Below are 15367 nucleotides of genomic sequence, written 5' to 3' on the forward strand. Positions count from 1 at the left end.
GGCAGCTGATGACACAGAACTAGAGCTCTTTGATGTTTTCTGTTGTGTTTTTTTTTTAATTCTAAGAATTTATTATTCATGATTATAATTTTGAATTCTGACATTTTATACAGTTGAAGATTTGGATTTTGAATTTCTCCATGCTGTAGTCTTCTGAGTTCTTTCATTTGTGATATGCTACTTTGGCTTTTTGTTGTTGCTCTCTGAATTCGAATCCTCTTTACTATCCAGTTTGTTTTATTTTCTGGTATTTCTTCTGTTACTTTTGATGCAGATCCATCCTTCAGTTCTGTATTTCTACCAGATAAATGGCTCTATGAATAGTCTTTCAAGGATCTGAGTTTAAATCCAATCTCATACACTTACTAGTTGTGTGTTTCTGTGCAAGTTACTTAAGCACTTCTTACCTCAGTTTCCTCATCTGTAAAAGGGGGGGGGGGAATAGCACCTATCTCCCTTGATTATTGTGAGGATTAATTTTATTTAATTAATTTTATTTAATTAATTAATTTTATTTAATATTTGTAAAACTCTTTAAAGGACTGTGTAAATGTTATTTTTTATTTTGTTTCTTAGTCATTTTATGTTAGAGAGTATCTGTACAAATCATCATTTGAATCATAGATTATAGAATCATAATTTGACTTCATAATCTTCCTTGGGTTTTTTTTTCCCCCCTTTTCTTGACATGGTAAATACTTAACTTTGGGAGTCAGAGGACTTGAGGTCAATCTTACCTCTGATGTTTCCAATTTTTATGTCAGGCAGGTCACTGAATGTTTCTGGGCCTCAGTTTCCTCATCTGTAAAGTGAGAATGTTGAAATGGATCTAATATCTTCTGAAGCTCTAAATCTGTGGTTTTGTTTTTGAGAGACTGATAGCTTCAATTAAATGAGAATTCTCTTGCCCCCTTTTGAACAGAAGGAGTCTCTAGCAAAGCCAATGTCTGGTCTGTATTCTAAATTCATTCTTTAGCCCTAGACATGAAAAGCTGCATTTTAGAGGGTGTGTGTGTGTGTGTGTGTGTGTGTGTGTGTGTGTGTGTCTGTGTGTCTGTGTGTGTCTGTGTGTGAACAGTATGAACTCTTGGAAAATAATTGAAAACTTAAGAAAATGACAGCTTAAAAAAGTAGGGGAGACAATAGCACTGGAAAAAAGACCAAAGAAACTTGTTTTAAAACATCAGCTGTTGTGTCAAGGCCAAATGGAGTAGTGCATGTTTGACCCAGGAGGTCATAGAGAACCACTTTGGCTTCCATTTGAGCAGGAGAGTGACGTGGTTAGACCTGCACTTTGGCACATGAGACAAAGAGCAGTCAAAGTAGGAAACCCAGTAAGTGTTCTGGTTAAAGGTGGTAAGGACCTGAACTAAAGTTGGGGCAGTATGAATAGGGAGAGGGGCAAGTATAGAAGAGAGAGGGGAGAAGTGAAGAGAGCGAATGTAAAGATAATGAAGACTGAAAAAATGGGGATGTCCTCCATAATAAGAGCAGTGTTTGCAAGTAAAAAGGTTTTGGAGATAAGATGATGAATTTTATTTTGGATATGTTGAGTTTGAGATATGTTTGGGGACATCTAGTTCAAGGTGTCCAAGAGGCTGTTGGAAATGTGTACTTATGACTCTATAGAGAGACTACAGCTGGATATAGATCTTGGAATCATCTGCATAAAGATGATAAACTCAATGAAAGCTGATGAGATCTGCAAGTAAAACAGATCAAGGCAAAAACAGAAGGGGAGCCAAGATCAAGTCTTTTGTAAGGCACCTCTGTTTAGTGTGCACCTCCACCAGTGGAGGAAGAGGCAGCAATGGAGACTGAGAAGTGGTTGTGGAGATGGGAGAAGAGCCAGGATAATTCAGAAGAGAGAGTATCCAGTAGTAGAAGGGACTGGACCATGTCAGATGCCCCAGAAATCTGTCTCTTCTCCAAGGCTTTTCAAGATTTTGCTGGGGAGGACATGCTATGAGAGCAGGATCTATGGAGGCAGGTTAGACACCTCTGTCTTGCCTTGACTCAAACAGCACACAACAACTGGCCACCTTTCTACTCTTCCAGCTTGCTGCAGTCCTTCCTGGTGAAGCACTGCTGGGAATAGTTCTAGCAACACTAGAAATAGCTACTCCTCAATATCTGAGGCTTTGTCATTGTTGGTTTTTTTTGAGTGTCTTCATTTGTGCTTAGGCATGCATCTTTGTTTCTGTTTGCTTGCCTTCCTCGTGTCTCTTTAGTGTTCCTAGAAGTTGGGGGCAGGAAAAAGTGAGTTGTCTAGATCTAGTCCACCATTTTCCCAGAAGTCCCTAGTCTGTAATTTTTGCAGAATTACTTAAGTCTCTTATAATGAATAAAAACAGAACTAAAAGCATAACATAAAAAAACAAAACAAAAACTATAGTATTTTATGATAAAACAAAGCCTTAAGCTAAAATCCCATTCCTTATTTGGAACTATTGTGTTCATTCCTTTTTTACTGCTCTTCACTATCTTCATCTGGATTACAATATTCCAACAATAGCTAACTAAGCAAGATGCTATAGTAAATAATAGTGGACTTAGAAAACCAGAAAGGCCTGGATTTGAATTTTGCCTCATTAACTAACAAGGATCCTTTAATGAGCCACGTAACCTCTCTAAGGTTTAGTTTCCTTGTCTGTAAAATGGACATGATAATCACAGTAATCACCTCACAGGATGTTACAAGAAATAATTGATACGAAACTTTAACATGCTATTAAAACAGTAATAATAATAACTGAAGAGAAAATGGAATAATCTTATCAACTGGAATACTAAAAAAAAATAGCTAGTCTGACTGCTTTTCACTGAATGAATCCATGATGTTTGTGAACTTACAGATATTGCCTCAACTGGGAATTTGATAAGTGACTATACTAAACTTAAGGCATAGTCACGAATTAAGCAATTCCAGGTATGATTTTAGGCTGCTGGAGCTTTATAATCTGACATTAGGAATAATTATGAGAGATCAAAATGCAACAAAGTATGGTTATTTCAGATTCTGACTTAGGTTTGTGATGACAGTAGCACAGAGTATTATGGTAGGACACCAGCTTACCACTATGGTGTATGTTTTCTTTTTAAAGGCATATCCCTATAACTTTGTGTCACTAATCATTCTTCTGTCATTTTTAACAGAACTGTAGAGGATATAGCAGTTCTAACTTTGGAAAATGAAGTTTCAGATTATGAAGACAAAATAGTATCTCTGCGTCTGTTTTATCAGAATCATCACTGCTGTGATACATGTCTACCGAAAACACCTTTTACCTCCAAAGTAGAAAACCCACTCATGATCCCCATCTTGAGTCATTTCCAAAGGCGACATGCAAAGACAAATTCTAATTGTGCTGCATTCCATGTGAATTATAAAACTCCTTGTGGAAGGAGTTTGAGGAACTTTAAGGAAGTCCACCGTTACCTGCTTGAAACAGACTGTAGCTTTTTATTTTTACATCATTTTTCTTTCAATACCTATGTGCAGTTGAACAGAAATTTGCTGAAGAAAGAAGTTTTTGTTTCTGACTCTGATATTAGCCACGGAACCGAATCTGTGCCTGTTACTTTCTGTAATGAAATTGACAACAGAAGACTGCCACACTTCAAGTACCGGAGACGGACATGGCCACGTGCCTACTACCTCAACAATTTTTCTGGCATGTTTAGTAATTCATGTGACTGCTCAAAAGGCTGCATGGATATGTGAGTAGAAAATAGGTTTGATCAGGATCCCAAAGGCCTTTTCCCAGGGGAATCTCTGCTGGGGAGCCACCTGGCCTACTGAATAGCCATCAGTAGATTGATAAAGGGGAAAAACCTTTTTAACCAAATAGTACTATAGTTTCCATATGTTATCCAAGTATGTTCTTCAATTTGACTAAATTTTAATGGAATCCCCTTAATTTAGTATCACATATTATTTGATATTTATGAAGCATTTTTAAATTGCAGATTTTCCATTGTTTTTACTTGAGAAATATATACTTGTGTCATGAAGCTCTGAAGCTTCTGATCACAGAAACTTGTGAAATAAATTCTTCAGCTACTGATCATAAGAACAATATAGTATAAAATTGGAAAACATAATACAGAAAAGTATTTTGAAGAATAGGTCAAACCTAAAGATACCTAATCTGAAACTATATGTAGCAGTGTTATCTATGGCTTATGAATTTGATCTAATTATAGTTATACTTAAAAGTTTTAACTAATGTTCTTAGTCAACAATTATATAACTATTCAGAGTAATGTCAAATATTAGCATATTTTTGGACATTTGTAACCTACACTAAGTCTGAAGATATTAGTGTCCACAGAACAGAAGAATAACTGAGAAGTTCATGAGTTGATGTGCTTTTTCTATGTTTGTTGGAAAGGCTAATTACTAGTAAGGTTAAGTAAATGTCTTTGCCTTTAACCCTTGTCAGTACACCAGAATGTTGAAGAACCCTCATCCCTACTTTGAAATATAAGATATATGGAAATATGTTGGCATTTAACAGTGCTTTAGCTTTAATAATGGTAAAAAGGTTTTTAACAAAGGTATAAACATGTAAAACAAAAAATATATATATATATATATGTTAATAGATATAAATTGTTCTTGCCTGTTTAGAGATAGCAGATATTAGAAATTTATCAGCAATATAGCCTGAAATTGGAGTGATCTTTTCTCCAGATTTTCTAGTCCAATTCCTTCTATAGTTTCTAGACTAGTAGATTAAAGGAATGCCATGGATAGAGTATATTTGGATTTCAGTAACATATGTAACTAATTCATGATAATCCTTGGGGATGATGATGAAGAAATGTGGGACCTGTTTGTGACTAACTAGCCCCAAAGAGTGCTGATGGATATCATTGTGGAAAGGTAAGCATTGAGTTGTGTGGTAGCAGTCTGACTCTGCTTGGCTCTATTCTGTTGGACATTTTTATTAATGACTTCAGTGAAGGTATTGTTAGTTTGCTTATTGAATTTATGCAAACCTTGAAGCTGGGAGAGATAGCTTATAGTTTGGATGAGAGAAATATGATCAAATAACTTTTAATAAATAGTATTCATATATTATTTCATAAATTTAATCTGTTTTCCTCATAACAACCCTTTCAGATATGTAATATAATGATCACTGCCTCATTTTAACAAATAAGTAATATGAGGGTCTAAGAGGTTAAGTGATTTGCCTTGTGTCATATCTGTTATGTGATAGGACTGGAATTTGAACCCGGATCTTCAGTCTCTGTGCTAAGGCGTTTTGCCAGGATAAAATGATTAGCTAATAAGATGAATTTTCATAAGACTAAATTTAAAGTCTTGTACTTTGATTTTTTAAATCAACTGTACAAGATCAAGGAGACAAGGCTATCCTATAGGTTTATAGACTTAGAACAGGAAGAAACTTAAGAGATCATCAAGTCTAGCCACCTCTTTTTTACAGAAGAGAAAACAGAACCACAAAAAGGTTTAGAAGATGCGGAAGATCACATAGCTAGTAAGTGTCCTGAGGTAGGACCTAAGTTCAGATCTTTGTGCCTCTAAGTCTAACATACTATACTCTCTTCTATATAAATTAACTCCCAAATGGAAAAAAAAAAAAAAAAAGAAGAAGAACTAGAATTTGTGAATTACAGACTCAGTGTTATATGTAATAGCCAAAAAAGTGTAATGCAGTTTTAGGTTAACAGAAACATTGTCTCCAGAGCAAAGGAGTATTTGGTTCAGATTAGATAATTTTTCAGTGTACATCTAGTCCAGGGCACCTTATTTTAGAAAGGACATTGACAATTAGAAACCTTTTTTCCTTCAGAGAAGGAAAATTACTTGAATGATGAATCAGCAGAGAGCTGGACAGGAGAAGAAAGAATAAAGGGGAAGAATGAGAACTGTCTTCTAGTATTTTGAAAGTTATCATGTGGAAAAGAAATTAGACTTGTTCTTTTTTATCCTGAAGGACAAAGCTAAGATTAGTGGATCCAAATTAAGGGAAAGTAAATTTTAGTTAAGCATAAGAGAAACTTTATTAATAATTGTAGCTGTCTAAAACTTGAATAAGTTGACTCAAGGAGCAATGAGTTCTTTTGTTGCTGTAGGTGTATAAATGGAGCCTGGATTTACAACTTAACAAAGATAGTGTAAATAAGATTTGTGAACTAGATGACTATAGTTCTGTGATTTCTCATTATGCAAATGAGGAAACCAAGATCCAAAGAGCTTAATTATTTTGCCAAAAGTCACTAAATGAATTATAGCAAATTTGAAACTAGAATCCAGGTCTGATTTTCTAACTAATACTCTTGATAATATCTACCTACTTTCATATACATAAGCATTTATGTACAAATTATAATTTTTTGCCTAATTATCAAACTTTGCCTAGCCACTTAAGTAAGGAAAAAGAGATTTAGGTGCCTAGGTACTAAGCTGTTGTTTGCCCAGTTTTTCCATGTGTCAGTGAAAATCCCTTATAGGTATGTACAGAAGTCTTATTTTTCCAGCACAAACATATGAGCTCATCAGCGACAAGAGATCTGAGCCATATTATTATTTGGGCCACTGAAAGAAGATAGTGGCATAGTCTATAAGAAATATAGGTGGCAGGTAACAATTTTAAGTACTGTGGAATTTTCATGAGGAAAATTTATAGAAGTTGACAAAAGATTACTACAGTACCACTTTGTTTTTCTAGTAGTTTGCATCATGCTTAGATGTCAAGAGGTACCTAATCCCTGAGGAAGTAACAGCTCTATTTTGGCAAGTGGAAGTTTTGATAACAGAAAACACAAGAAAGATTCTATACCTTCCCCATTTAAGAGAAGATAGTTGCAGCATATTTGAAAATTTTAGGAAACTTAAGCTGCCAAAGTGAGGAGGCAGAAGCCACAGATAATCCTGGAATGATAGACATGAGTTGGAGGCACATCTTTCCCCTTTGACCAGGTCCCTAGGTTTTTGGGGACTGGGTTGTACTTCAATGGCCCCAAATGAATATGCAAAGTATACTTGTATCCTTTACTATATGTCCCTCTTCTCTCCTCTCCTACTTCATTGCTGATCTTTTGCACTTGCTGACCTTGTGTTTATATTTTTTTTTACTTTGTCTATTGCTCGACTTTTAGAGAAAAATGTGCATGCCTTCAGCTGACTGCAAAGGGCTATGGTGAGAGTTCTGCATGGTCCAGTGCCAAACCTATTCCTGGCTACAGCTATAAAAGACTGCAGCAGCCAGTACCCAACGGGTAAGAACTGCTTGTGTTCTGTTGGAGAGGACTGCAACTGGTGAGGAGTTTCTCTTTCTCATCATCCCTAACAGGATTTGTCTTTTGTATTTTCATATATTCTTATGGGTCCATATTATCTTCCCCAAGAGAACATAATCTTGAGAAAAGAGACTGTTTCATCTTTGCCTTTGCATCCCAAGTGCCTGATACAGTGAGCATTTCACAAGTACTTAAGTGCTTGATTGATTCTCAGAGGTATAACTAAATTTCACATGTCTATGACAGTGGTACAAAAAAAAACAAACAAAAAGGTAAATAGTTTGTGTGTTCTTGAAATGGAAGTCTGAGATTTATACTCAGTAACACTCATCAGTACCTTTGCCATTGTGTCCAAAACTCTTCCCAGATGCTGTCTTCCCTATTCCTTCACCTAAAAATGATTTCTCCTTTTTGTGATCATATATCTTACTGTTCTTTTTTATACTTAGCCTTTACTGATTTGCATTTTACTTATCTGTATATATAGTCTATTACATTTTATTAGCTCCTTTAACTTTAGCACTCTTTGGGCATCTTCGGTTATCATAATCTATATTTTGCCATTGAACCCAGATGGGTATAAAGGAGTAAATGAGGTTGGTAACCTTGCACAGCCCTCCCTCACTTAAATCCAGTTCACTTGCATGTCATGGCATAACCTCCCTGAAGTCAGGGTCCTCTTGGAGAACAAAGGAGTGGGCCTTTTAATATATTTTAAATGAAGAGGTTGATTTTGCCCTATTGCAAAAGTTGCCCATACCTAGAAATTCTTTGCTCATTAATAAATTTATATAGAGATCTAAACTTTGGAAATATGGTTATCTTCTGCTAGGATTTACAATTTTAAATACAGCAAATAGAGCTTACTTGGTCAAAAGTAATCTGGAAATCTCATGGCAGCCCTTTTATGACTCACAGTTAGTCTTCTTCCATATTTATTTTATCTTATTTACCTTGTAACTTTTTTTTTCATTAATGAATATTTTTTAAAAAGCCAGGATTGCATTTGAAACTATTTATCTTTGTTAAATAATTTTTAAAGTGTGTATTAACATATTAAACATATTAACATATTAACAAAATTGCCCTCTTTATATCCTTTTCTGAACTTTATAGTTTTCTGTATCTTTTAAGTGTTTAATTGATGTTCCTAAACTTATTTTATTCCCTCTTAATCCTTCTCTTTTCCCTGTGGAAACCTTCTCTTATAACAAATAAGTCTTGTTACAAAGCAAAGCTAACTGTTGGCTCTGTCTGAGCATTGTCTCACTCTGCACCCATATCCAGCTACTACTACCAGAATGGCAGGGGCATGGATATTCTATTTTTAGGCTTCTGTCATCATGATGAGTCATTGCAGGGATGCAAGTGTTCTACAGTCTTTCATAGTTGTTTTCTTAGACCTTACCGTGATCCACTTATAAACTGCTTCTCCTATCATTCTTCAGTTCATAGAAGTCTTTCCAGGTTTCTTTGAGTCAGTCATATTAGCCATTTCTTACAGCACTATAATGTGCCATAAATTCATTTATCCACTTTGTTTCCTGTTCTCAGCTATCACAAAAAGTTCTGCTATGAAATTTCTATACGTATGTCTTTTCCTTTGTGACATAACATGGCTTCTCTTTCATTTCTCCTTAGAACTGCTTTTGGTTTCTGAGCCTGACATTTTTGTCCATCTTTGCTTTTCTCTCCCCTCTATTTTCATTTCAGCCTAGCTCTCTGCCTCCTCCTAGGCCCCTGTGGTCTGAATAAAGCATAGCTTCAAAAGGGCTGCATCCTGTGTTTAGAGTTCTTCTGCATCTGTTTGTCTATGAGAGCATTGCTGTCACTATTTGCTTCCCCAACCTATTTTTTGGTTATATTTTTCACTGGCAGAATTTTTGAATGCAGCCTCTTGTGTAAATGTGATCCAAGAACATGTCAGAACAGAGTGGTCCAGCAGGGTCTCCAAGTGCGCCTTGAGGTATTCAAAACTGAGAAGAAAGGATGGGGAGTCCGCTGCCTCGATGACATTGACAAAGGGACATTTGTTTGCACTTACTCAGGTAAAATGAAGTCTTGTGTTGAAAGAAATCTGCAATAGAGTCAGTCCTTAATGACTGATGATAATTTCAGAGATACTGCTTTATTTATTGAGCCTGTGTTGATAATAGAGGAAACAGTGTTGAAGAGGAGAGAGATGAAGACAATTTAAGGGGTTTATAACCTGATGACTGAAGGTGAGAGGTCCCCACATAGGAAGAGAACAGCTTCAAAAACTGGTTTTGATTTTAAAGGAAGGGACACAGAGAAAACAAAAGAAAAAAAAATCCAATTTTCTGAATTGACAAACATTTAAGCCCAACAGTGTGTGCTTCCATATCTTCCTACCTTTGTTACCATCAAGTCTGGGAAGTGTTCAGGATGAGAGAAGGCAAGTCTTTAAGTATAACAGTGAAATGAAGTGGCTCCTCTTTGTGCTGCCTGGCATTTATTTTCTCTGAATGCAAAAGCAGCATTGACCAAGACTTCCACTGAATATCCAGGAAAAGTGGAGCATGGCATAGTGGGCTATTATGGAAAGAATCCAGTTATTGTCATTACAGGATATGAATTCTGGTTCTGACTCTGTCACTTGCTATAGAACTGTAAAAAATGACTTAGATCTCTAATGATCCCTAAATTCTCTGAACTTTTTCTATTTGAGGAATAGAGGAGTTCAAACCTGAGTCAGATTTAAAAGTAACAACCCTCGTAGCTATCCTACGAGCTATTATCTCAGATCAAGCAAAAACAAAAATTGATCTAATTAAAAGAGATAAGGAAGGGCATTATATCCTGCTAAAGGGAAGCATCAATAATGAAGCAGTATCAATATTAAACATATATGCACCAAGTGGTGCAGCATCTAAATTCTTAAAAGAGAAATTAAGAGAGCTGCAAAAAGAAATAGACAGCAAAACTATATAATAGTGGGAGATCTCAACCTTGCACTCTCAGAATTAGATAAATCAAACCACAAAATAAATAAGAAGTCAAAGAGGTAAATAGAATACTAGAAAAGTTTGATATAATAGATCTTTGGCGAAAGCTAAATGGAGACAGAAAGGAGTACACTTTCTTTTCAGCAGTTCATGGAACCTATACAAAAATTGATCATATACTAGGACATAAAAACCTCAAAATCAAATGCAGTAAGGCAGAAATAGTAAATGCATCCTTTTCAGACCACAATGCAATTAAAATTACATTTAATAAAAAGCCAGGAGAAAATAGACTAAAAAATAATTGGAAACTAAATAATCTTATACTAAAGAATGATTGGGTAAAACAGCAAATCATAGGCATAATTAATAACTTCACCCAAGAAAATGACAATAATGTGACATCATACCAAAATGTGTGGGTTACAGCCAAAGCAGTAATAAGAGGAAGTTTTATATCTCTAGAGACCTACTTGCATAAAATAGAGAAAGGAGAGGGTCAATGAATTGGGCTTACAACTAAAATTGCTAGAAAAGGAACAAATTAAAAACCCCCAGACAAACACTAAACTTGAAATTCTAAAAATAAAAGGTGAGATTAATAAAATTGAAAGTAAAAAACTATTGAATTAATTAATAAAACTTAAGAGTTGGTTCTATGAAAAAAACAACAAAATAGACAAACTCTTAGTAAATCTGATTTTAAAAAAAGAAAGAGGAAAAGCAAATTGTTAGTCTTAAAAATGAAAAGGGAGAACTCACAACTAATGAAGAGGAAATTAGAACAATAGTTAGGAGCTACTTTGCTCAACTTTATTCCAATAAATTCAATAACTTAAATGAAATGGAGGAATATCTTCAAAAATATAGCTTGCCCAGATTAACAGAGGAAGAAGTAAATAGTCTGAATAGTCCCATATCAGAAAAAGAAATAGAACTAACCAACTTCCTAAGAAAAAATCCTCAGGACCAGATGGATTTACATGTGAATTCTACCAAACACTTAAAGAACAACTAACTCCAATGCTATGTAAAGTATTTGAAAAAAAAAAAAATAGGGATTGAAGGAATCCTACCAAATTCCTTTTATGACACAGACATGGTACTGATACCTGAACCAGGTAGGCTGAAAACTGAGAAATAAAATTGTAGCCCAATCTCCCTAATGAATATTGATGCTAAAATCTTAAATAAAATATTAGCAAAAAGACTACAGAAAATCATTCCCAGGATAATACACTATGACCAAGTGGGATTTATACCAGGAATGCAGGGCTGGTTCAATATTAGGAAAACTATTAGCATAAATCAATAACCAAATTAACAAAAACCATACGATCATCTCAATTAGATGCAGAGAAAGCATTTGATAAAATCCAACATCCATTCCTACTAAAAACACTTGAGAATATAGGAATAAATGGACTATTCCTTAAAATAAAAAGGAGCATATATTTAAAACTGTCAGTAAACATCATATGTAATGGCGATAAACTAGAACCTTTCCCAGTAAGATCAAGAGTGAAACAAGGTTGCCCACTATCACCATTACTATTCAATATAGTACTAGAAACGCTAGCCTCGGCAATAAGAGCCGAGAAAGAGATTCAAGAAATTAAAGTAGGTAATGAGGAAATCAAACTATCACTCTTTGCAGATGACATGATGGTATACTTATAGAACCCCAAAGAGACTGCTAAAAAGCTATTAGAAATAATTCAGAACTTTAGCAAAGTTGCAGGATACAAAATAAATCCACATAAATCCTCAGCATTTTTATACATTACCAAATCAAGAGATACAAAGGGAAATTCCATTCAAAATAACGGTCGATAGTACAAAATATTAGGGAATATATCTACCAAAGGAGAGTCAGGAATTATATGAGCAAAATTACAAAACACTTGCCACAAAAATAAAGTCAGATTTAAATAATTGGAAAGACATTGAGTGCTCTTGGATAGGCCTAGCAAATATCATTAAGATGACAATACTCCCTAAACTAATCTATTTATTTAGTGCTATACCAATCAGACTCTCAAGAAACTATTTTAATGACCTAGAAAAAGTAACAACAAAATTCATATGGAAGAACAAAAAGTCGAGAATTTCAAGGGAAGTAATGAAAAAAAAAATTAAGTGAAGGTGGTCTAGCTGTACCTGATCTAGAACTATATTATAAAGCAGAAGTCACCAAAACCATTTGGTATTGGCTAAGAAATAAACTAGTTGATCAGTGGAATAGGTTAGGTTCACAGGGCAAGATAGTGAATAAAAATAGCAATCTAGTGTTTGACAAACCCAAAGATCCCAACTTCTGGGATAAGAATTCATTATTTGACAAAAACTGCTGGGAAAATTGGAAATTAGTATGGCAGAAAGTAAGCATGGACCCACATTTAACACCACATACTAAGATAAGATCAAAATGGGTCCAAGATTTAGGCATAAAGAACGAGATCATAAATAAATTAGAGGAACATGGGATAGTTTACCTCTCAGACTTGTGGAGGAGGAAGGAATTTGTGTCCAAAGGAGAACTAGAGATCATTATTGATCACAAAATAGAAAATTTTGATTACATCAAATTAAAAAGTTTTTGCACAAACAAAACTAAAGCAAACAAGATTAGAAGGGAAGTAACAAATTGGGAAAACATTTTTACAGTTAAAAGTTCTGATAAAGGCTTCATCTCCAAAATATACAGAAAATTGACTTTAATTTATAAGAAATCAAGCCATTCTCCAATTGATAAATGGTCAAAGGATATGAACAGACAATTTTCAGATGATGAAATTAAAACTATTTCTACTCATATGAAAGAGTGTTCCAAATCACTATTGATCAGAGAAATGCAAATTAAGACAACTCTGAGATACACTACACACCTGTCAGATTGGCTAAGATGACAGGAACAAATAATGATAAATGTTGGAGGGGATGTGGAAAAACTGGGACACTGATGCATTGTTGGTGGAGTTGTGAAAGAATCCCACCATTCTGGATCTCAATCTGGAATTATGCCCAAAAAGTTATCAAACTGTGTATACCCTTTGATCTAGCAGTGCTACTACTGGACTTATATCCCAAGGAAATACTAAAGAAGGGAAAGGGATCTGTATGTGCCAAAATGTTTGTGGCAGACCTTTTTGTGGTGGCTAGGAACTAGAAAATGAACGGATGCCCATCAACTGGAGAATGTTTGGGTAAATTATGGTATATGAATATTATGGAATATTATTGTTCTGTACAAAATGACCAACAGGATGAATACAGAGAGGCTTGGAGAGACTTACATCAACTGATGCTAAGTGAAACGAGCAGAACTAGGAGATCATTATACATTTCAACAATGATACTGTATGAGGATGTATTCTGATGGAAGTGGATATCTTCAACATAGAGAAGAGCTAATCCAATTCCAGTTGATCAGTGATGGACAGAATCAGCTATACCCAGAAAAGGAACACTGGGAAATGAGTGTAAACTGTTAGCTTTTTTTTGTTTTTCTCCTCAGGTTATTTTTACCTTCCGAATCCAATTCTTCCTTTGCAACAACAACAACAACAAAATTTGGTTCTACACATATATATTGTACCTAGGATATACTTTAACATATTTAATATGTATGGGAATGCCTGTCATCTAGGGGAGGGGGTGGAGGGAAGTAGGGGAAAATTTGGAACAGAAGGGAGTACAAGGGATAATGTTGTAAAAAATGTTATAATTATAAAATTAATTTACAAAATCATAAAAAAAAGCAACAACCCTCAATCCCTCTTCACCCATTGCCCTTCCCCAGCTTTCACTCCTCTCTTCTTTATTCTCAGTACATGGACATTTGTGCCTTTCACTGCTCAAAAGTTCCTAGATAGAAAGAATCTCCATTTGCTAAATAAATGATGGCTCAGAAATTTCACCATTTTCTGTGCTATTGGAACAAAATATAAGCCAGTGAACTTTCACTTCTAGTGACTAGCAGAAAGCCTATTAAATGCCATAATATGATATCCTATTATTTTTGATTTTGTAAAACAAAAGACCAAAACTCTGTGTGTGTGTCTCTCTCTCTCTCTTTCTCTCTCTCTCTCTCTCTCTCTCTCTCTCTTGAGGATTTTTTTGGGGGATCAGAAAATGGGGCAAAAAGAGTTTGGGTTCTAAAAGATTTTGTTAAAACACAAAATCTGCAATTTTTATAATAGTTTTTTATTTTCAAAATACATGCAAAGATAGTTTTCAACATTCACCCTTGCAAAACTTTATGTTCCAAATTTTTCTCCCTCCCTTCTCTCCACTCCCTCTCCTAGAGAGTAAGTAATTCAATGTAGGTTAAACATATGCAATTCTTCTAAACATATTTCTGCATTTATCGTGCTGCACAAGAACAATCATATAAAATATAAGGGAAAAAAGCAAGCAAACAAAAAAGGTGAAAATTTTGTGATCCACATATAATCCCCATAGTCCTCTCTCTGGATGCAGATGGCTCTCACATCACAAGTCTATGGAATTGCCCTGAATCACCTCATTGTTGTAGAGTCAAGTCCATCATATATAATTTTGTTGCCATGTACAATGTTTTTCTAGTTCTGCTCACTTTACTTTGCATTAGTTCATGTAAATATCTGCAGGACTTTCTGAAATCATCCTGCTGATTGTTTCTTAAGAGAATAATAATTCTTTATATTCATATTACTATATTATATTCATAATGTATCCCAGAAGCTGGAATCTTTGGCTTTATCAAACACTAGAATTACTCTAGTCATTGACTGTTGTGTCTTGTGAACTTAACCTATTCCACTGATCCGCTGCTCTGTTTCTTAGCTGGTACCAAGTGGTTTTGATGAACACTGCTTTATAATATAGTTTTAGGTCTAGTACAGCTAGGCCATCATCATTTGCATTTTTTCCCAAATATCTGCATTTTTAAAAGCTACATTTGCCAACCTTTTATAGTATTACAATTGTGTATTCTCTCTTTTATGGTATTTTAGTAAAACTGTAATAATCATTATCATTTTAGTATCTTAAATTTGTTTTATATAACTTTCTAAGGTTTACAAAGCACTTTATATATATCATAGCCTTTGAACCTCACAACAACTATGTGAGACAAATACCAT

General features: G+C 34.7%; 1 protein-coding gene across 1 annotated transcript in view; it reads left to right on the forward strand.

The window, feature by feature from the left end:
* Window positions 1-15367, forward strand: part of LOC141562414 (histone-lysine N-methyltransferase SETDB2-like) — a 106059-nt gene that overhangs the window by 31614 nt on the left and 59078 nt on the right. The window contains exons 10-12 of the mRNA XM_074302456.1: window positions 3157-3720; window positions 7135-7254; window positions 9154-9323. Coding sequence (XP_074158557.1) covers window positions 3157-3720; window positions 7135-7254; window positions 9154-9323 — 854 coding nt within the window. The remainder of the gene's footprint in view (window positions 1-3156; window positions 3721-7134; window positions 7255-9153; window positions 9324-15367) is intronic.

This window comes from Sminthopsis crassicaudata, chromosome 3 (assembly GCF_048593235.1).
Source record: "Sminthopsis crassicaudata isolate SCR6 chromosome 3, ASM4859323v1, whole genome shotgun sequence".
Lineage (NCBI taxonomy): Eukaryota > Metazoa > Chordata > Mammalia > Dasyuromorphia > Dasyuridae > Sminthopsis > Sminthopsis crassicaudata.